The sequence below is a fragment of the Bombus vancouverensis genome, chromosome 1 (assembly GCF_051014615.1).
Source record: "Bombus vancouverensis nearcticus chromosome 1, iyBomVanc1_principal, whole genome shotgun sequence".
Lineage (NCBI taxonomy): Eukaryota > Metazoa > Arthropoda > Insecta > Hymenoptera > Apidae > Bombus > Bombus vancouverensis.
Genome location: NC_134911.1, coordinates 2,921,079 through 2,943,622, shown reverse-complemented (window position 1 = coordinate 2,943,622; position 22,544 = coordinate 2,921,079). Strand labels below are relative to the sequence as shown.

General features: G+C 29.8%; 2 protein-coding genes and 1 long non-coding RNA gene across 8 annotated transcripts; 1 reads left to right on the top strand and 2 right to left on the bottom strand.

Moving 5' to 3' along the window:
• Positions 1-1,356: 1,356 nt before the first annotated feature.
• Positions 1,357-3,681, bottom strand: LOC117160568 (uncharacterized). 3 transcript variants are annotated; one of them, XR_013058082.1, is made up of 4 exons: positions 3,577-3,681; positions 3,382-3,505; positions 2,442-3,243; positions 1,357-2,362 (listed from the first exon to the last, which is right to left on the bottom strand). It is a non-coding gene; the product is annotated as an uncharacterized LOC117160568 (long non-coding RNA). The 3 variants fall into 3 exon arrangements; XR_013058073.1 differs by having other exon boundaries at positions 1,357-3,243; positions 3,315-3,505; XR_004464821.2 differs by having other exon boundaries at positions 1,357-3,243; positions 3,577-3,680.
• LOC117160555 (uncharacterized) lies at positions 3,119-14,494 on the top strand. 2 transcript variants are annotated; one of them, XM_076627847.1, is made up of 8 exons: positions 3,119-3,259; positions 4,943-5,233; positions 5,318-5,624; positions 5,805-5,986; positions 6,067-6,440; positions 6,554-9,728; positions 9,815-9,936; positions 10,016-14,494. In XM_076627847.1, exons 1-8 carry the CDS (start codon positions 3,185-3,187, stop codon positions 10,074-10,076), a joined length of 4,587 nt encoding a protein of 1,528 aa, XP_076483962.1. In that variant the 5' UTR covers positions 3,119-3,184; the 3' UTR covers positions 10,077-14,494. The 2 variants fall into 2 exon arrangements, with proteins under 2 accessions (XP_076483962.1, XP_033197269.1); XM_033341378.2 differs by having other exon boundaries at positions 5,769-5,986.
• On the bottom strand, positions 13,926-22,484 carry wcy (WW domain-containing adapter protein with coiled-coil wacky). 3 transcript variants are annotated; one of them, XM_033341387.2, is made up of 13 exons: positions 22,173-22,484; positions 22,003-22,036; positions 20,148-20,388; positions 19,198-19,283; positions 18,739-18,819; positions 18,136-18,334; positions 17,597-17,935; positions 17,292-17,515; positions 15,991-16,132; positions 15,677-15,900; positions 15,434-15,561; positions 15,275-15,354; positions 13,926-14,581 (listed from the first exon to the last, which is right to left on the bottom strand). In XM_033341387.2, exons 1-12 carry the CDS (start codon positions 22,346-22,348, stop codon positions 15,276-15,278), a joined length of 1,953 nt encoding a protein of 650 aa, XP_033197278.1. In that variant the 5' UTR covers positions 22,349-22,484; the 3' UTR covers positions 13,926-14,581; position 15,275. The 3 variants fall into 3 exon arrangements, with proteins under 3 accessions (XP_033197278.1, XP_033197280.1, XP_076473315.1); XM_033341389.2 differs by lacking the exon at positions 13,926-14,581 and having other exon boundaries at positions 14,826-15,354; positions 22,244-22,448; XM_076617200.1 differs by lacking the exons at positions 13,926-14,581; positions 22,003-22,036; positions 22,173-22,484 and adding an exon at positions 21,374-21,526 and having other exon boundaries at positions 14,826-15,354.
• Positions 22,485-22,544: the final 60 nt, after the last annotated feature.

The following is a 22,544-nucleotide window of genomic DNA, read 5'->3' as shown; positions in this document are numbered from 1 at the left end:
TTTTAAAGACTTTATTGAATAATTTTAGTTTGAAGAATATGAATTAATTAAATATAGACTATTGTTATGGTTAATAATATGTTTAGTAATTATTATATCTATTTAATTATGCCACATATATTTCGATTTTACTTTTCAATTTTATAAATGGATATAGTTGCTTGCGATTATTTCCAAGGAAAATATTAATTTAATTTCAGTGTATGCATTATTGTATTATTATACTAATACACAGTGTATGTATACTAGTGGACTAGTACGTAACGTGGATTACTGATATATGGAACAATTTTTAAGCAAATGAATATTTATAAAAGAAATAACTACATATTTTTTATAGTAGCAATTAAGTTATTCTCTGTAGTAAAAAATATTAGATTATAAAAAAGTTGGATTTCAAAACAAACACGGCGTGCAAGCAATAGCCATTGTTACTTGACCTCTATCAAACATAGAAGCTCATACAACTCATTGTCGGATGCCAAATTATTTCTCAGTTTCTAAAAAACAGATGGAGATAAAATATATCCTATTCTCTTTCCTGGATAATAAACTATACGATAGAGAAAACGTTATCAAAATCTGTTCAGTTCAGTTTTTACGTGCCAAATTTAGTTCTTTGGGTTCCAAAGCTTACGCTGTTTCTGGATGACTATCTTCTTTATTTTATCCAGACACAACCTTTTACTGCTTTATTATGTATATAAATACAGCATTATCATAGTACATAAATAAATATTTCGTTTAATAAATTCAGAGTATTTAAATTTCAGATTTCAAATTTGGAGTATTACAATTTTATATTATTTTTAAATAATTAAATTAATTATAATTACTTAAATTTTAAATAAGTATATCGTTAGAAAATGGATGTACTTATAGCGTAAGTACATATATATAAAAATATAATCTTTGAATATTAAAAATAAAGTCTTAGAATAGAAAATTATCAATGGTTATCATTTTAAATTCAGTCACTTAAAACAAAATTTTTATTTAAATTAATAAGAAAGTTGATAAAACAATTATATCCATGCAAAATATATGCAAACATAAATAACGAATAATACAAATAAAAGAAGTCTCTGCATTGTTTTCTATCATAATGGAAAATTGTCTAATTTATCTAATTTATCTACTTCTGTCTTTTCAAATATAAGATCTGAATATATTTCTATCACAAATCCTAGTCAATGTCTCTATGTATGCATATGTTTGTATGTTTATACGTTTGTGAGATATGTTTATAAGCGAAATTAGTAAAGTAGAAAATAACTGTCTTTATTATCTGTTGGACATCTAGTATGTTTCTTATTATCTGTTGATAAATCGAAAGAATGTGAGATGTAATAAGAATTATGTGTGTAATTAAAAAAAATATCTTTATTTTAATATCTTAATCGATTTGCTCAATTTAATCATTTTAATGCACTTGCTCGTATGTTTACATAATGCTTCAAAAGTCGAAAAATCATTTTCATTCTTTTTCATTTCACAATATCATATTTAAAATAGATATACATATATCTATAGTTACAATTTAAAATTAAACAAACAAATTAAAAGAATAGAAGAAACAATATATACTGTGTAATCTTTAATATGATTGTAAACTGAAAACTAAGAATACGATATACATAAAAATTAGCGCACTTAACTTAAACATGCAACCGGAAGTAAGAAGCGCTCATTACGAAAAACGACTTATTTTAAAACAATGGAAACAATCGATTACATTGACTGATCGCTCAACTAACATTTTATACAAAATTTTGTTTAGTCATAAACCAAATATTGTTGTTTACTACATAATGATATTATTAAAAGAATAGATATTATAACGTTTCAATATTGTACGAATATAAAGTTAAATCATATAGCATAGATTCAGAAAACTGATCTATTTTGAATCATACATACATATATTATACAGACAATCATAATACAGACAAAATCTGTACTCCAAACTTTATATAGAGAAATTTTTAAAACTTAATCTTCACAATAATCTATATTATGAAATATTCTTTTCTTTTAATTATTTTATGAAAATTAAAAAAACATGTACAATGGTTACAAATAGTATTTGCACTTATCTTTATCTTCCAACGAAGCATTTTTCTTACCAGGTTCTGTGCATTTCATTTCAAAATACCATTAAATAGTGCGAAATTTAATATACCTATGGACCTAACTAATTATACAGTATGTAAATGCTATTATAAATACAATGGTGTGCAAATAGATTTTTGTCGACAACTGTATATGTTACTTACAACAAAATAAACGAAATGGATATAGCCGATACAGGTTATAAAATGTCGATAATGTATCAACCGACCCCAAGCTGTTACAGCGCTATCTGTAGACAGAATATAAAATTATAGACTTTTTTTGAATGAAAGCGTTCTTAATATTTTATTTACGAGATTCATACTTACAAAACGTTACATGTTACTTATTGTTAATAACGCGCTTATGCGTGATTTGCGTGTGAGTGCATGTTATTGTATGCATATGAATGTATGTACGTACAATACATGTCTGTACACAGTGCACATATACATATATATACATATTTACAAACACACACACACACACACACACACACAAGGCATATATATATACACACACACACAATGTATATATCTTTTCTCTACCCTGTTAAAATATTTATAAATATTTACATGGTTTATCATATTATTATCAGAATATTATAGGTCTTTAGATTAGAATTAGCAATTAATTAATTACTAATTAGTAATGTATAATATAATTTTAGGGCACAAACAAAAGTCTATTACGGACTATGAAAAAAATGTTATATGTTAAGAAAATAGACATTTACTAATTGCAATACTGATACATGTAGTGAAATGAGGTACGTTTCGAACACTCATAATTCAATAAAGAATAAGAAATAAGGAAAGCTTTTTTAAAAAGAGATAGCAATACCACACGCCAACTTTAAGGCAGCAAACGCATACGATGTGTCACGTGGGCAGGCGCGACAAGCGCATATTCCAGAGAAACCTGGCGCCCTGGTGGCGGTCTTTGGGGCGGCCATATTTTCTCTCGTGGATTTTAGTCACGAAGGTGGTGGTTCGCTGACAATTTCTGGGATGCGCCGTTTGAAGACATTCTCGCGTGTTTTTTACTCATAAATAAGTGATCAGTGCCCATCATGGCTAAGCGGAGTAACAGTTTGAGTGGAAGACGGTCGTCGTCGCATAATACGAAGCCCTACGATGCAAACAATGTGAGTAATATCTTCTTGGCACGAGTCTGCCGCGACAGAAACGAATTTGCCTCACATCCAACGGTTCTTCGCGCCTTACCGCTTAAATTAGACCTCCCAACGAATTTGCTTTATGTACCAACCTCTTTTCAGTCTACCTTTTGCATGACTTATGTTTTCCTAAAGTGCTATTTCAACGGACCTGGACGACGTCACGGTTATGTGAATCCACTCGATAACCTCAATCTTTCCCATACTAAGTAGATACTACAATACTTCGCTCATGAGATACCTATCAAGACGCATATAACATATAACCTTGAAACGTGATTCCTTACCAGGAAAATCTTGAAGAATGTATTAAGCGAATCAATTCTCGTAAATTTATCACTCTGTCAGCTTAAAGAAATTTAAATGTTACCATTTGCATCTAGTATGTATGCGAAAAAGACACGCGTGACGTTGGAAAATCACGTTTTGCGCAAATTCATGCAATATCTTGTAATCTTTTCTGAAGATCATTTCTTTTTTTTTCTAATGATAATATTCGTTTAATTCAATCGACTTAAGTAAATATGCAACTTAATCTGCTTTCGGTCGAATTATTTTAACCTCAATTTCTAAGAATGACTTTTTATGTATTTTAATTGTTATTATGTTTACGCAACTACACATGTTAGTTTGACGAAATATTTATAGATGAATCTTATATCTTAATAACCAATTTTTCATCTCTAATTCTGTGTATATTTGTTAGAATTATTATCTAACAAGTATATTAAATGAAATATGACTACATATAATACAAACATGTATAATGTAAATAAATAATTTCATTTTATTTAATATAAGTATATATATACATATAACTTCTTTCCTTTATGTAATTTATATTCCATTTATTAATATTTTTTATTATGTTTATCATAATACTACACAATTAATATTATATATATGAATATTATAACATATGTACTACTTAATATTTCTTTTTTTTTTCCTCGAGGAAGGGAAAATGCTATTACACATACCCAGTGACTGAGTATATAGAATTCAGCGGATGGAATCGCCATATCCACTAAAAACCCCACCTCTATCCGTTCCTCTTATGATACAGGAACCAACCCCAGAACCGCCTTTCGACATTACTTCAGGGTTGGCCTTAGTGTGTATCCCTCACTAGTTTAGTCTTCTTAATTCAGTCTACTAGCTTGTCTTTTCCTCCTCTCCACAATCATCTCTTGCACTTGTCTTTCTTTCATAATCTTCCTAGAAAACGCTTGAAACCTAGTCCTATTGTTCTCTTTCTTGGTTACTGCCTCTATCAAATTTTCCACCATAAGTGACATGCTAACGTAGCTTTCAAATTCAATCCTCTCGTAAATCCACCCAGGGCAGTGGAACAACGCATGCTCGAGTGATCCTCCTTACTAATTATCTTTCGATACACACTTAAAAGTTAAAGGAGGTTAAAAAAGTACAACCATTAGAAATTAATTTCCTCGTCCAATTGTCACTTCTATAAAAACTCCATTCCTCTCTCTACTTTTCGTCAATGCGTTCTTTCACCGCCCTCATTCTATCCACAAAATTTGAGGTATCTCCTGCTCTGGAATGGGTCTCATACTGTTCCTGTTGATAACTCCTTTTAAATTCATACATGTACTATTTAATATCTATGCATTTATTTCCTTTATATTTCAGTCTTTTGTAAAAAAAGTAGCAACAAAAGTGACTGATCTTTTACCACAAAGGTTGTGGATTAGTAAGTGGTTTAATACATCTCAAAATGATGAAGATATATTAGAGGACAATGGAAATCCTGAAGAGGTTGAATCAGAAGAAGATATTCAGAAACCTCCACCGATAAAACGACCATGTATTCGTATGGATGTTTCTCATCCACCTGGTACATTTTCAATTCAACCAAGAACTAAATCAACAATTAACAAAGCCAGTCCATCTAAGCAACAATATTTCATTCATGATGAAACGGTAATATATAAAAATGTTATATAAAATTGTTATATAAAAATGTTGTTAATTTGAACATATTTTCTTCAATTAATGGTTTTATAGAATGAAGATTTTTCTAAACCTGCAATGGCTGGACCAAGCGGGATGAGCCATTTAGTATCTTCTACACCTGCAACACAATCAGATATTAGAAACATAGCACCACAGAGGTCGGAATTAAATTCATTAGTTGCTACTACAAATAATGGAACTACAAATGGTATGGATGATAATTCTGAATCCAGTGAGAGCACTAGCTGTTGCAGTTCTCTTATTCCACAAACCAATAGACAAGAAGCTCCATCAAATGTCTCTTACAGCTCTCCATTCTCTAAAAGAAAAAGGTTTAATAATGACAAATTAAATTTCAGTAAGTAAACTTTATCTTCTTTGTGATTTTATATTTAATAAGAAATATTTTTTCATGTTTAAATATGTCAAAAATATATCATTTCCTCTTTTAAAAATATAAATTCTTATTCAAGATATATTTTAATATACAAATTTTTTTTAGCCAGCCATATACAGTCTCCAAGATCTTTATTTTTAGATAATACCCGAGATTCCTTAAGTAGTCGTAGACCAAGCTTTAATGCATCAATCATGACAAACACGCAGGATCGTGCATCTGCCTTGGCATCTCCTTTTTACAGTGGAAATACCACTTTTGGTGGAGCAAATGCAGCTGGTCTTTATAAACGAGGACGTAATTTGTTTAATAGTTCAAATGAGGTATGTGTTATTAATTTTAATTATTGTTCTTTAACTACTTTCAGTATTATTTATGGTATATTAATTGCTACTAATTTCAGATTCAACTTCAAGTTCCTAAAAGAACAAGTGTTGAAGTAAAACCATCTAATACAGATTCATCTGGTATGAGTCAAACTGCTAAAAAAATATTGGAAGCATTAGAACATTTTTCATCGCCAATAACTGATGCTAAAAAAATTCCATTAAAAATGATGAATAATATATCACCAACAAATAAAAAGAGATCGAGGGAGGAAATGACGTCAACAACTAAAGTTGGATTACGTCATTTAACTCGCGAATTAACTGTACCAACCATACCCGATATATTAAAATTGAGACGGCGGCAAAAATTACAAGATACGACAGCTGCAGCTAGAAAAATTGTTTCGGCACGGAGCGAACCACCGCCTCCTCAAGAATATCATCTCAGGTGAATATATAATTATTATTTATTCAAAATATTGGTATGTATAATTATTTGCCAAATAAACATTGGTAATCATTAAATATACACTCATAATATATGTAATTTCTTTTGTACAGGACACAAATTGATGAAGATTCAAAACATCATGGAAAAATTAAAACCAAAGCAGCAAATCTTGAGCAAGAAGATACAGTTGAACCAGTTAATTTACCAAACATACCTTTACCTATATCTTCTTTACCTAATTTCAACTTTATGTCATCTACTAATACAAATATAGGAGACAAATCTAATACAGGCGAAGAAGATACCTTCACATTTGCAAGTCCTATAAAAGTAACAAATACCACAAAGAACTTAAAATCTATCAATAATTTCACATTTAGTAGCCCAATTAGTGCTGATAAGGAATCAGTTGATAAATCTAGTAATTCAGATTCTCCTTTAAAAAGAGTTGGTGTCAAGTCCACTTCATCAAATGACTATGTACCCCCTGTAACACAAAATTTTATTTGGTCTGGTTCATCTACAGCTCCTAGACTAAAAGAAAAGATAAAGAATAATGATAAAACTATTCCTATTACTTCAAATGAATTAAAATCAGGAAGTGTTATGGATATTCTTTGCTCTAAATCTAGTACAACAAAAGCTGAAAAATCAGATGAATCAAAGACGCAGTTAGAGTCAAACAAAGAATCTACCAATAATAAAACAAATGCAATTGACAAAGTTATTATTGAATCTGTTAGAAATGTACAATCCAATATACAAGATACTTCAATTATGTGGGAATGTTCTGAATGTTTGTTTAAGAATAACAATTCTGAAACACAATGCTTTGCTTGCAAGATTACTAGACCCAGTTTTAAAGATAAGAAGACTTCTGAATTGTCAATATCAAGCAATGTCAGTGAATCAAAAACTACAGCAAATGATAATTTTGGCTCGCAGTTTAAACTTTCAAGTAATCAGTGGGAATGTACATCATGTTTTGTAAGAAATAAACAAACTGATACTAAGTGTGCTGCGTGTAGTGCACTAAAACCAGATACAAAGCAAGAGACGAAGTCTGGGAACTGTCCTAAATGTAGGTTAAATGATTCTGAAAACCCAACTATGTGTACTTTTTGCAATACATCTAAATCAAGTATATTAAAAATGAGTGTACAAGACAGTACGAATCCTACAGATAACACAAATATTTCTGTATGTCAGAATATAATCAATGCATCAATTGATGAAAATGAAGATATGGATAAATTAAACTCAAACAAGGATACATGGGAATGCCCTTGCTGTATGGTTAGAAATCTCATCTCTATTGATTCTTGTCCATGTTGTAATACAGCTAAACCTAGTACTGGGATTGCTACTAAGAATGCCTCTCCTTTATTTTCAAATGGATTTGGAGATAAGTTTAAAAAACCTGAAGGTGCATGGATTTGCAATACTTGCATGCTACAAAATGAAACAAAAGTTACTACATGTGTAGCTTGTGGTGATGCAAAGCCAGGCTCAACAAAACCAGATAATTCTACTTCTACAAATACTAATTCTAATTTACAATTTAATTTTGATATGCCTGCAAATACTAGTGGTTTTAAATTCGGTATTGACAAAGCTGATCAAGAAAAGACTGATACTACAATATCTACAAATGGTTTTAAATTCGGTGAAAAACAACAAAGTAATCAAACAGGTCAATTTACATTTGGTATTCAAAAGGAAGATACGAAAACAAGTGAAGTACAGAAATCTGATAATAATGTCTCTTTGACCTCAGGAAGTGGTTTTGGAGTTCCAAATAAAGTAAATAATGCTGAAAAGACTGATGTAAAACAAGATTCAGAAAACGTGGGAAAAAGTTCAACACCACTATTTTCATTTGGTATAGCTAAGAGTGAAAATGGAACAATAGAAAGTGATAAGCAGATTGTAAATGTAACAACTTCTACATCAATTGCACCTACCTTTACATTTAATATGCCTAAGCCTAGAATTGAACAAACAGACATAAAAGAAGAAAAACAAACTCCTTTGCTGGAAAGTACTGTGGCAGGAGCTTCAAAGCCAAACATAGAAGCTATCAAATCTACTACTACTAATACAAATACATTACCTTCAGTAACTCAAAGCAGTATACAAGAACCTAAATCAACTGCTGCATTTTCTTTTGTTGTACCAAGTAGCACAAGTACAATTACTAGTAGTGCTTCTACAACTGTGGTATCAAGTCTTCCATCTTCTACTCAATCTTCCTTTACATTTCTTGAATCAAAATCAACTACGCAAGCACCAGCTGTACCAACATTTGGACAGATATCAACATCAGCTCCTACTTCTAATTTATCTAATACCTTTACATTTGGGAACAGTGAAACAAAGGAAGAATCCTCAATAACTAAAACTTTTAGTACATTGCCAAATGCCTCTCCTGGAAGTTCATTATTCTCAAGTATTTCTAGTGCTCCATCGCTGTTTGGCAATAATGATACAAAAACTGTACCAGCATTTGGACAAACTTCAACTGAAGATAACAAACAACCTGCATTTGGTGCTGCAAATACAAGTAAATCCTCGACTTTTGTAGTACCAGGAAATAAAGTACCAATATTTGGTAATACGGAAAATAAACCTAAAATTTTTGGTTCAACTGACCCAAAATTAAGTGTATTTGGAAACACAGATAATAAACCAACATCTTTATTCAATCCATCACTCCAAGCACAAACTGCAACACCAGTCTCTTTTGGCGCACCGTCAGCTACATCAACACTTTTTGGATCATCTGCTACACCCGTTTTTGGTAATAATACTGCTTCGACGTTTACTACTGAGTCAACACCTAACATATTTGGATCTACCTCAAAGTCAAATGAAACTAGTACACCAAATTCAAACATATTCACGTTTGGCACTACTCCTGCTCAACCAATAGCGAAACCAGCAACTGGATTTAATTTTTCTACAAATACTAATCCTGCAGAATCAACTCAGAAACCATTATTTACGTTTGGTAGCCATTCATCTGCCCAGAAAAACGCTAATTTATTTGGGAATACATTCAATAATCCTGCATCAACTAATTCTTCTGGCTTTCTATTTAATGCACCTAAACCGGAAGCATCAGCATTTGGTCAACCTACAGCAACAAATCCAATTTTTGGTGCATCACAACCTGGTACACAGAATCAAGCGTCGTCGTCGTTCTCGTCTACTCCTTCAAATACAGGATTTAATTTCGGATCTACAGCACCTGTTGTTACGTCAGGCGGTTTTAATTTTGGTACTGTAAGTATACTAAAGTACAAGATGTCAAGATGTCTTGAACAAGTTGAATTTAATTAGAATTAAATTTTAATAATTAATTTGTTTAGGCATCTGCTTCTACACCATCTGCAGGATTTAATTTTAATGCTCCCGGTACTACACCAACATTTGATCCGAATACTCCACCAACATTTAACTTCACTGGTGGTAATGCACCTGTAGCATTTAAGTATGTATAAATTATACAAAATTATTCATCATGTTAATTACAAGAATTGTTTGTTATATATTATCATATTTTATTTCAGAGCAATACCTACTCAAACTCCACAACGGAAGTTCAAAAAAGCCATTAGAAGAATGCGGTAGAGGGCAAGTAACACACGACCATAGTTACACATACACTCGGACGCATTTTTTTATATATATCTCATGCAACCGCGTGTATGAATATGTTTTTGAATATATGCTTAAGTTATGGTATGATGCAATGAAAATATACCAACCATCAATGGTTACATCAATGTGGTGGTATACCAAGCATTTTATGTAATATATTAATTTGTCAATAGGATATGCTTGCGTACAGCCACTTGTGTTCTACAGGATCTGTAAATTATAAATTATTTAAATTATACAATAATAACGAAAGATACTTTGATGTTGGCATGAAGCCATTTTTGAAACTATGACAGATCATACATAATCTGCCATCGCATTACTAATACCTTGCCCAAACAAGACACTATGTGTGCGTATTGACGTGACAAATTAATTTGCTGAAAGAATACCTCGATAAAGAAACCTAACAAAGCACTAAATACATGCAATTTATTGAGGATAACAAGTGGGAGTGTATCCCTCAGGTAAGTATAAATCATTCACAACTCGTAACAATACTTTTGTAACTGAGAAGCAAGAGGGACTAAATAGTGCCGAAATACATTAATTAAAAATTATTTTTTGTAATGAAAGAAACATTGTAATGACTTGTAATGGCTTTATTCTTATATTTGTATGTAAAAACAATCATCCGTACCTGACTACTTATTTTTAATGTATTCAGTATACACAATTTTACATAGTCAGGTACACAATCTTGAAGGAGCTTAATGAATGAGAAATATATGGTTATCAACAGAATTCTTTTATTCATTTTCTCTATAAATTTTGACACGTTACGAGTATTGTGAATTGATTGAATATCAATGAAGTCCCACTGCGTATAGACATTAATTATATTTTCATTAGAATTGTGCGGACAGTTCTACAGTCTTTGTAGTACTAGTCCAAGAAAAATGTATCATAAAAGAAAATGGCATTCGGATAGTACAAACTCACGATTACTGAACGATTGCATTGAGTAGTCGAAATTGTATATTTTTTTTATATATTGAATGAACTAATTCTATAAGAATATACTGAATGCCATTTTAATAGAATTAAATTATAGTAATGTTGCGTGTTTTACCATAGAATGAATGGAAAATGAATCAAGAAGTATGTTGAATGGAAATAAATTATTATGGGGCTTCTAAAGAGTTACTTTTTCTTTTGTTACTAAATTGAATGTATTTTTATAGTAAGTTTCTGAAATTGTTATTAACTTTGTATATTATTGTTGCTTCTACTATGTATATCATGAAAACGTATCACTCTGTATTACAGTAAAACTAAATATATTACAATAAAATTCATAGAGATAATATTACAAAATTACACATAAATTTCAAAAATTGTAGATACTTATTTTTAAGTCAAATAATTTCCTTTTTTTAAGATTCACTTATTTCTTTGACAGTATTTTTACATTTTAATTGCAGTGTTTGTGAAATAACAGATTTTTACAATGAGTGCAGTTTAGCCTAGAGTGATATTAAAGTAAATGTAAGTATAGGAAAGTTGTTTTCAAAATATTAAAAAGCCATAAAAGTAACTATTACATTTGGAAGTCCCTAAATACAGAAAGTAGTTAGTTGACGTGTTAATGATTAATGAATTAATATGAAATCATGCACGTCCTATTTAAGATTAGGATAGTTATATCTATAATGTTGGCTTAAAATTGACAGTAGCCAAGAATAACTCGGCACAAGACCCACCTTCTGCCATAGTAGATATATAGGTACAAAACAACTCTGTTACATATTGTTACTTTATATGTTGTGTAATATTTACATTGTAGGTTTTAAGGCGTTTTTAATTTCTGCATATATAACAAAGAAGCCTTGATTTCATGTTGATAATTTACAAATTGCATACTCTGCAAATACCCTTCGTAGTTGTTACCTGTAATACTAGAATAGTATTGCTAAGTATGTAAAAAAATGTATCAACATAATTAATCAATATTTCTTTGTATAATTGTATAATTAAAATTACAATTAACCTACCGTTTAATCGTAGAACAAAATCTATAACAATTCAGTAATTGAAATAAACTAGTTAATACTTACAGTACCTCTTAATGTTATCCTTTGTATAAAAAAAATCTGATCTACGAAGGGTTCTTCCGCACATAGTTATATTGTTTAACTTAAGGAATTATAGCTTTGTATAATTACCAGCTGAAATACTAACCAATGGTAAAGTGAGGCTGCGCTGAGATATGTCTATGCTGCTGTCTTACACTGTGAACATTCTCTGTCGAGGCTGTGTCGTCCATTTGTCTATCCTTAGACAAATTTCCAAATTAATGAATATATCAAATGCTGCCTGAAAGAGGCAATACCTTTGTAATAAATCTCGTATATGGCCTTAAAAAAACATAACGAGCGCGTGACGTATATGTATTAACGATTGTACAGCAAATCATATTGGAATTGTTTTGTAGCAGTTTGTACTCTCCATTGCAATGTGTTTGCATAAATACTTGAAGAGCACTACATTAAAATCGTTCAACAATAGATATGTAACATCTCGTGACTCATAGAATTTGTCTTTGTATTTATTCTAAATATTATAAGTTTAAAATTACTTCTATAAAATTATGTATTAATCCTTGAATTAATTACATTTTGATTGTAACAATTCAATTATTATTATTATAATTATTTGTAAAGTAAAAAAATATGTAATAATCATATGATAAAGATAAGAAATTTATCTATAAAAAAAATAATTATTCATAAATTGATAATACATTTTTTAACAAAATGTACAAAAATCCTGTGAGTTATGAGATGTAAAAGAATGAGTCAAATGTTCTGAGGCCTTATTATAATCTTAGTCCATGAAAATTATGTATTGTACTGAATTTACATGAATATCTGTAATGATTATATTGAGAATGTATTAATTAATGATCTAATGTTCACAAATGGGAGAGTTTGTTATGAAATAAGTCCAATGACTGCCTGTAATTAAATAAAATGTACATGGGAGAATGTTCACTGTATGCTTCAGGTGCTATGGAGATGTTATAACATTCTCATGACATGTTAGATAATATTGTGAAGGAGTATTGGTGTTTCTCAACCGATAAACCATTTATAATTCAATAATTTTTACTCGCACAAACAAAGCATGGAAATACAGATAAAAACAGAAATACTTATTAAGTGGCAAATATTTTATTTAAAGAGAAACATGAAGGGGCAAAGATGTATTTGATTCATTGAAAAGTACGTAATAAGCACAAGATTATAATTAAAATAGTAATGTACATTACATAGGATGAAACTAGCATCTATTTACGAAACGAATGTATAAATGTAATTATGACGAGTGAAAAACTCGATAGCCTCATATTGTATAATTTATTGAATAAATGTGACGTTGCTTTAACGCGTAACATTTGCGATGACGAGGGCTATTGAGCTCGCGTTGAGAAACACCGTGAATAGGATACATTCGCGTTAACATTACTACCATTATTATTCTTAATACTATCCTCCACTGTATTCATAATAGCTATACTATACAGTACTAGGATATATGAAAAATATCAATTGAAAACAATGTTTAATTTTGGTTTACATTTTTATTTTGTAGCTAGTAAAATAAAGATTTTAGGAGGGCATTTAGATAATGATGCGAACCAAGGAGTTTTTAACTATGTACAATTAACGTATAATGTAATTACACTATAAACTTTAATTTTCTTTTTAGCAAATAATATATGCGAGGACAAAAAAATGCGCGTAGTACTTCGTAAAAACCCTTTGGTTCACATAAAGAAAGTAATCGAAAAACGAATGTTAGAATTCAATCGCAATCTTGAATTCTTAGATCAAATGTATTTGTTTCATGATTACATTTCACATTGCTTTTTATTTCTATAAGTATCAAGCTCACTCCTTAACAGTTCCTCAAAGAAAATATACAAAATAAGAAATCCATACTATAACTTACTCTAATATTCGTGGTTTTAACATCCTGATATATATATATATGTCTGTTCTATACGTTTTTTTAGTAAAAAATATCTTATTTTAGTTACGTGGTATATCTCAACTCACAATACAAAAAAAGTAAGCAAAAGTATCTTCTTTGAACAAAATTAGAGTGGGCAAAGTATATAAATATTTTTTTCATAATTCAAAAATTTTACAAAATCAAGTAATTATAAATTAGATTAATTCTACACAATTCTATACAAAGTAGCCCGGTTATTACTAATTAAAGGTTCCAATTCATTATCATGTCACATTGTCTACTATAAAATCTACGTATTCAGTTTTCGCTTACAAGAGCTATACAATTATACAACATTAAGTCATTTTCTTATGTGGTACAGCTGTATGAGGAGTTTATGCAGAAAATAAAAATTATTTAAGATTGAGATACACTGAGTGTTTGACTTATTTAACCTGATTTTGGCACACTCTGCGCAATCTGTGTTTGTAATGCAGTGTTAAGGTGCTTTCAAAAGGCTGAAAATAAGTAACATATATTAGGTTACTGTAAACCTTTAAAATTATTTACAAATTTTATACAAGTTTCAATTTCGTCCACTAAACATTTTAGTTGTATATAATTATTTTTCTTTTAATATTAATATATTAAGGACAAATTTTAAATAGGAAAAAAGATTGCTATAATTACAGAGCAAATCTACTTCCTCCTATACATATGGGAATTAGGTAAGATAATGGCGATAAAGAATTGAATTAAAACTTCTGGCACGAATTTTATTCCGAGATTTACAACAAAAATGTTTCAACTAGTTAAAATGCCGCTTAATCTTGGGATATGAAACATTGACACGTATAACATAGGTAATACAAGACGATGTGGACAATTCAATAGTTTGCAATGAACTGATAGAATAGATTCATTTTCTATTTGCTTAGTGTGTTGTGTCTGCGTGTGGATAGGCCTCCTGTGCTTCCTAGAGAGGTGGGTTTCCTAATCAGTTGTAATATGATTCACTACCTGATAAATGGAACAGCCAATCCTCTCTGGGCAGCCCATATTCATTACTATTTTTATCACTTCTATCATGATATTATAATTTAGGTACAATCTTAATTATTCAATATTAATGAGAATATTAATAATTATGTTTTATTTTTGCATGAATCAATTATAGATTGTAATTATAATTACTTTATAAAGTTTCTTACACTAAGAATCGTCAGACATGAAGGAATTTTGGGATTTTAGCTCCTCCAGTGTTTGAATTTGTTGACGAAGAAATAATATCCTAGAATGTTAAAAAAGATCAATTGATTTAATTTAATATAATTATTTTTTTTATATGATTTTAATATAATGAAATATACCTTTGTTCCTGTAACGTTGCTTGAATTTCTGTCAGCCTCACTATCGATCGTGCCGTCTTTAACTCTGCCGACACTCTTGTACACTGCAAACTTCCCATTGTGTGTGCTTCTTCACTAAGCTTCTGTGCCTAAAAACAATTACCCAAATATTGTTCAATATATTGTTCAATGATTCATTATAATATATAATTTTTAAAATATACAATCTACAATTTTCAAAATAATTATATGTACATCATATACCTGTTTTTCAAGAATATCAGCAGGAAAGGCACGCACGTGTTGCGTTAAATCTTCCCGATAGTGATTAGCAAGTGATGGTGTTAAGGAAGGTGTTAAAGGAGGCTGTACTCTAGACAATGCTTGTAAACCTGTATTACTTAAATTTCCAAGGGAACCTAATGTACTAAGATTTTGCAATGAGCTTAAACCTTGTACTCCAGAATTCGTCGCCCCAGGACTTGTTACTATGAAAGGAAAACAAGTAGGCAATTATTAATTATTACGATTACTATGATTTTATTATATACAAATTAATTTACTGATTATCAACATACATTTTCGAGCATCGATACAATCCTGGGTTTCCGAATGTGTGGGAGTAGGTGGTCCCTCATTTGTAACATTGCCACTTGTATCAACCTTTAGTGGAACCATTACATCATTTCCACTATTATTTCGGTCACCACTAGCTGACTGCTACATAAAAACATAATCGAATAATTTTAACAATTATCGCATTTCTTATGTGCAAAGTTTCTTATTTGAAAGACTAAAACAACTAAAATAAATCAATTAAAATTACATAATATGAAGATACATTATTATCAATTTAATGACACAAATTAGTAAAAAATTAGAGTACTTTTACATATGGGATGTTTTGTTCAACTTGAAACGATAGAATATCTCACGAGGGATTAAAGTTATCAGAAAAATGTTTTAACTAAAATTGTTTGGTTCAAAGAGGGGCATCATATGATGGAAATTGTATTTTTGCAGATCGTAACGTATGAAAGACAAAGATAACATAAATAGAAAAATATCACTTCACGTCTTTCCCTGTCTTTCGTATGACAAATTACAGTTAAAATATCTACAAACACTAATAGTTTTTCAATATAATTAGGTTAATATCTTTTCATAGGAAATGCTAAGATGGATCGATTAATGCATTAAGAAATATATAGTTCTATTTAAAAAAATGAAGTCATATAATATCTCCTTTCAAACCAAATAAATTTTGTTAAAATATTTTTTTTTGATAAGTTCAATCTCTCGTGAGATATTCTACCATTTCCAGTTAAATGTATATCTTACCCTGTATATCTTAAAATTTAAATTATAATAAAAGTTTATAAGAGTTTAAATACCAATCTTGAAAAGCAATTTCGTATAACTTTACAAAAAAGGAAACTAAATATTTAATTATATAGAAAATGTATAATTTTCAAGAAAAAGATACAGAAATATTAATTTATGATTAATAACTAGCATTTGCTAGTATCTTCAGTTAGACCTTCTTCTATTGCTATGCATACATATATACATTTATTTAATTATCATACACACACTCACACACACGCGTGCGCGCGCGCGCGCATGCATGATAATTTTTCATAATACAAAAAATATCATCGATCATTTTAAAATACATAAAAATTTTTTAATTAAGAAAGTTTAGAAGTAGAATCAAATTAAAATACGTAAATAGATTTTTAATACAATATTCATGAATGGAACGTAATATCGTTATGTTAATTAAAACGTTATATCAATTATGTTATATTAATTGAAAAAAATAATTGTCATTAATTAAAAAAAAAATAAGAATTTAAACATGTAAACATAAACTTACTTGTCTAGACAATAGAATAGCAGCTGTTTGAAGTGTTTGTAGTGCTTTCTGTGGTGTAATGTCGGGTTGTTCCTTATTGCCTGTGATTTGAGACAAAAGTCTTGGAAGATTTGCTAATGAAACCGGTGGACCTGGAGCATTACTGTTTCCTTGTTGTGTCGGTGAATTAAGTTTTCCAGGTGTTTGTGGTGTAGATGGTGGATGTGATGTTAACCGAGGTAACGCTGTAATCAATTATCAATCTATTAATATAATCTTCCTATTTCTTTCACTTTTCATTATTGTACTGTTTGAATAGAACATACCAGTGGCTAACAAAACAGGACCTTGAGGCAGTGGATCGTGGGTGCAAGATGTCAGAGGTTCGGAAGTTGGAGTAGAATCACCTGGAGATATATCCATATCTTGTGCTTGACGCTCCACACCCGCTTCTTCTCTACCTGGTTCTCGATCTCTTTCGCGTTCTCGTTCTCTTTCCCGTTCTTTTTCCCTTTCCCTTTCCCTAATAGAAACATCTTCTCTACTACTACCACCACCACTTCCACTGCATGAGCTCCAATATTCTCGTTTGTCGGACTGACGCGATGATTTACCATCTCGCACACTGCTACTATTTGACCGCGAGTTGGAATGTTTATCATGACCTACGAGCAAAAAAATGAAATTCTATACTGAACAGTTCCTTTAATGTTAAATATAATAAATGTACTTATAATGAAACAACAAATCATAATCATTAAAATATGAGAAATTGTATTATTATAAAAAAAGATGCTAACAGTGAGCAAAGAATTGTGTTCGAATTGAAGAAATTTATTTAGCGATATAATATTATTAGACGTACTTGACCTAGAAGAATAATCATTGGACTGACGTTGTCGGTTTTCTGTTCGACTAATCCATTCCCGTGGTTTTTCCCACTGAGAAACTTCTGTTTTGCAGTTGTAATAATACTTCTTGCCTGAAGAACTCATATGTTCTGACCAATCACCAAACCTGGCCGAACGTTCCATTGCACCTCCTCGCTCATCACCACGTTTGTCCTAAACAGACTGTTCTAAAATTTCCGGAAACGATTGAATCGATGGAAAATATTCATATGAATTCCAAAACTTGTTCGAAAAGTTGAAATTACATTTGTCCATGATGTTGATCCTGTGTACCCCCATTGAACTTCAATACTTGATAATTTTTTAACTTTTGAGATGACACATTATACATAACAATTTAATAATATTCATTTAAATGTTAATAATTTATCATTAAATTTTTGTATTGTTTATTACATCAAATATGTGTAAAATATATATAATATATTTAATTCAAATTATTCAATAAACATGTTCTTTTCACCTCTATTATACCCTTTCAAACTATTTCTAACTATCTTTTGATTTATATGTACATCGTTTTAGTAACACTCATATGAAGTACATTTTATACTGACCTGACAGGAATTATGTGATGGTTTTCTCTGAGATGATGACTCTCTTGATGAATTTGATGATAATTTTATAGGATGTAAAATCTGTAAAAATAAGCAAACAATATTCAGATATTATATATCAGTAATTTATTTCTATATAATATTATATCTCAAAAGTATGCAACTTATATAAAATATAAGCCATTTAGACAAATTGGAGCTGCAACCATATACAAAATGTTCCACAGTCCAACTACTATGTAAATGTGCAAAAAAATTTTGAATGCAATATTAAGGGAAAATTCAATGTACTCATTATATGTAAATAATTTTATATTTATGAAATCCAAATAAATTATATTTTTAATTACCATATGATAATCAAACATTTAGAAAATATTGAAAATTATATTAAAGAATTAATATTTAATATTACTCAAATCTAAAAATTAATTAGATAATAAATGATAATATTCTTACCTCTCCACTACTCCTATCATGGTTGGTCCTGTGTTCTGAATCTCTGCTCTCACGGCTTCTCTTGTCTTTTGGGGATCGTGCACAATCTACACATATGCAAGTAAGCATGTTACAGCTGAAAATGTTAAGACACAACCCTGTTTTTATACTGAAGAAAGAAGGAATAAAACTTTAATTCTCAAAGAAATTATACAGCCGATTTTGCTATAACACAGATTTCATAATTTTAAAAAATAAAATTTAAAAGGCATTGAAATAAAAGCACTATTCATTTATTATTCTTAATGAATATATGAAATATAGTTAAATATATAACATCTCTTTTACTATTCATTTTTTTACACATTTATTCTTTTTTATACATATATAGTCTTTCTTTATGTGTTTTACATCTCGTAACAATAATAGAACATTATTCTAAAACATTATTTTAAACAACACTATAGAGATAATTAAAGTAAATTCTAACTAAAAATATATCATGTTCGTATCATTTAATCTTGATATTAATCTTTAAAATCCAGATTCATATACATTTGTTGTAACATAAATATTATTAATTACAATTAGTGAGTATGATACATAACATATACATATTTTTATAAATATCAAATCCTATTTTACTACTCTTAAATATGATGCTCTTTTATTGATAATATTTTTTATTTTATCATATATTTCAAGAACTTACAAAAAATTGTGTTATCTTAAAACTTACTTATAACATAATTCTCATGCTTTACGAATGGCATCAACAGGTTATAGCAAAAATGACTGTATTATTATTTAACATAGAATAAAATTACATTTACCAAATTTTTCATAATATAAATATTTGACAAATCTTTATTAAGCTTTTTGAATACATCTTTAATGTATCATATGTTTTGAATACCATTTTAAAGTATAATAATTCTGATATATGTAAAAAATATTTAAATGTTATTTACCCGAGTACTTGTCCCTAGAGGAGGATAACTTGTAGTCTCTGTTTTCTCTCTCCTTCTTGTATAGGGGCTTGGATGTGTAGCTGCGAGGACTGTCTCTATCTGTTCCCATACCCATACCCAAGCCCCCTGCTGGACTATAAGAGTTGCCATTTGGGGAATCTCGCATACGTCCCTCGTAACGACTATCTGATGATGTTGTTGATGATGAGTATCCACCCTTAGAACTGTTATATTTTGTGTTCTGTATGAAAATATTAAATATCAAATATGATTAAATCAAATTTTCAATAAATTACTTTTTCTTGACAGATTAATTTTATGAATGTTAATTTATTTACTTTTATATTATATGTGTACCTCCTGTCTCTTAAAAATATAAAAAATAAAGTTTAACATTTGATAATGATCATAAAAACTTTCATATACTTCTTATTATATTCTTTATTGTTAGCAATTATGAAAAATATCAAAAATATGTTGTTATGATATAACAACTACCCTACAAAAAACTATTGTATACAAAACTGTTTATCATATTAAATTCCAATTCTACACAGGAAATATTTAACAATACATCGTGTTTTTTATTAAAGAATAGTTCAATACTATTTTTACAGCCTATATGAGGAAAAAATGAATGAATTAAGCATAATTGAAATATCGTGAAATTATTTATTATTTTTACTAAAAAAGATTGTTGCAAATAATATATTGTAGAAAAATCTTTAATTAATATATACATGCAACACTTCCAATGTACTATTAGTAATCTGCATAATGTAGAAGAATGAATTATTGATTTTCTAAAAGTGAGGTTATGTTTACAAGATTAAGTAAAATTTTTATCTTTTATCAAAAGCAACAAAATTACATCAATTTGCGCACTATTTTTGCGATATTGAATATAAATTGCAAAAATATACTGAAACGTGTATAGAATTAGTGCATTTTTAATAATACTAATAATTGAATGAATACTTCAAGGACAATATATAATTGAAGTTTTTGCACAGCACTTGAAGAAAATGTCAGACTTTTTGTTACATCTGCCTTAATGTTTTTGATATATAATCAAAAATATAAAAAAACAAAAATAAATTTATGCACAAAAAGGTTACATATACTCAAAGAGTATGTATAATTTAATAATTCATTCTGTTTTTACATTTATAAAATGAGATTTTAAGATTTTTCGAAAAAAATAAACAATAACCAAGTTCACTTACACAATTTCAAAGTATCGAACTTGTAACGTATAAAATTGACTAAACTCATATAGAGAAGAGAACTGATATTTTTCGCAATATATATGATTTACAATTCGTGTCTACAGTCTCTTATAAAACTATACGAACGAAATTACTTTGACACTCGATTACGGGAATCTAAAGCAAGAATATATATATATATACATATATATGCATATATATATGTGTAAATATATATATATATAGCATATACATCATCAACACACACAAACTAAGCGATACTTGCACTACATGAAAGGGACAAAATAGGCGGGCAAATTGCACGAGAAATATTAGAAATGCTAGAAGAAAAGAAAATATCGTACATTCGAATATTATAACACAATCTTTACAACTAATCTTTACTAATTGTAATTTAGTTAACAACGAACTATTAAGGAAAGAAAGATAACGTAAGAAATATGAAAGAGCTACTGACACAGTTGATCACGTAATTATCTAAAGAAAAAAGCGCGAATGAAATGAGTGAATTGTTTTATTTGATACGAGAATGAACAGAATCGCGGTAAAATCGTGCGTACAATCGCACTGTGAACGAATTACCCCACTCCCAAACCCCCGACACCAATTGCTCGAATGATATTTACCTGATAGGGATGGGCCTGGTGCTTTTCGAAGTACCTGAAACCATAGAAAACAAATAGTGAATAAAATCGCTAGACAGTGGGCATTCCAGGATGGAAAATGATATTTCCATCGAGGAATCTCTCCCACGAATAGCGGTAGTAGTAATATCGAGTGGGTCGGATGGACGGACTTTGTAGATGAGAGGTGAGGTGAGTAGAGGTTGGTTGTGTCAGGATTGGGTATTTGACGTCGGTACCCTACCCATCGCTGATCCTTTGTGGTTTCCTCGCATGCATTACCATCAATGCCGGTGTCTGTGGGAAATTCGCGGCCTCGGATGTTCCCTTTTCGGTCGGTCAATGTCATAAAAACAACATTAACGCTTATTTAACAGTCAACTTTCTTTCTACCCGGACGCCATGTCACATACGTGATCGGCCGCTAGCGGTTATTATAGCCGAAAAGTTCGAGTAACGTCTGCGCTTCGATGTGCAACTTCTCTTCTCAGGACCGTATATACTGAACTTTTACGGCCGATTTGAATGAAACTCACGTGACAGCG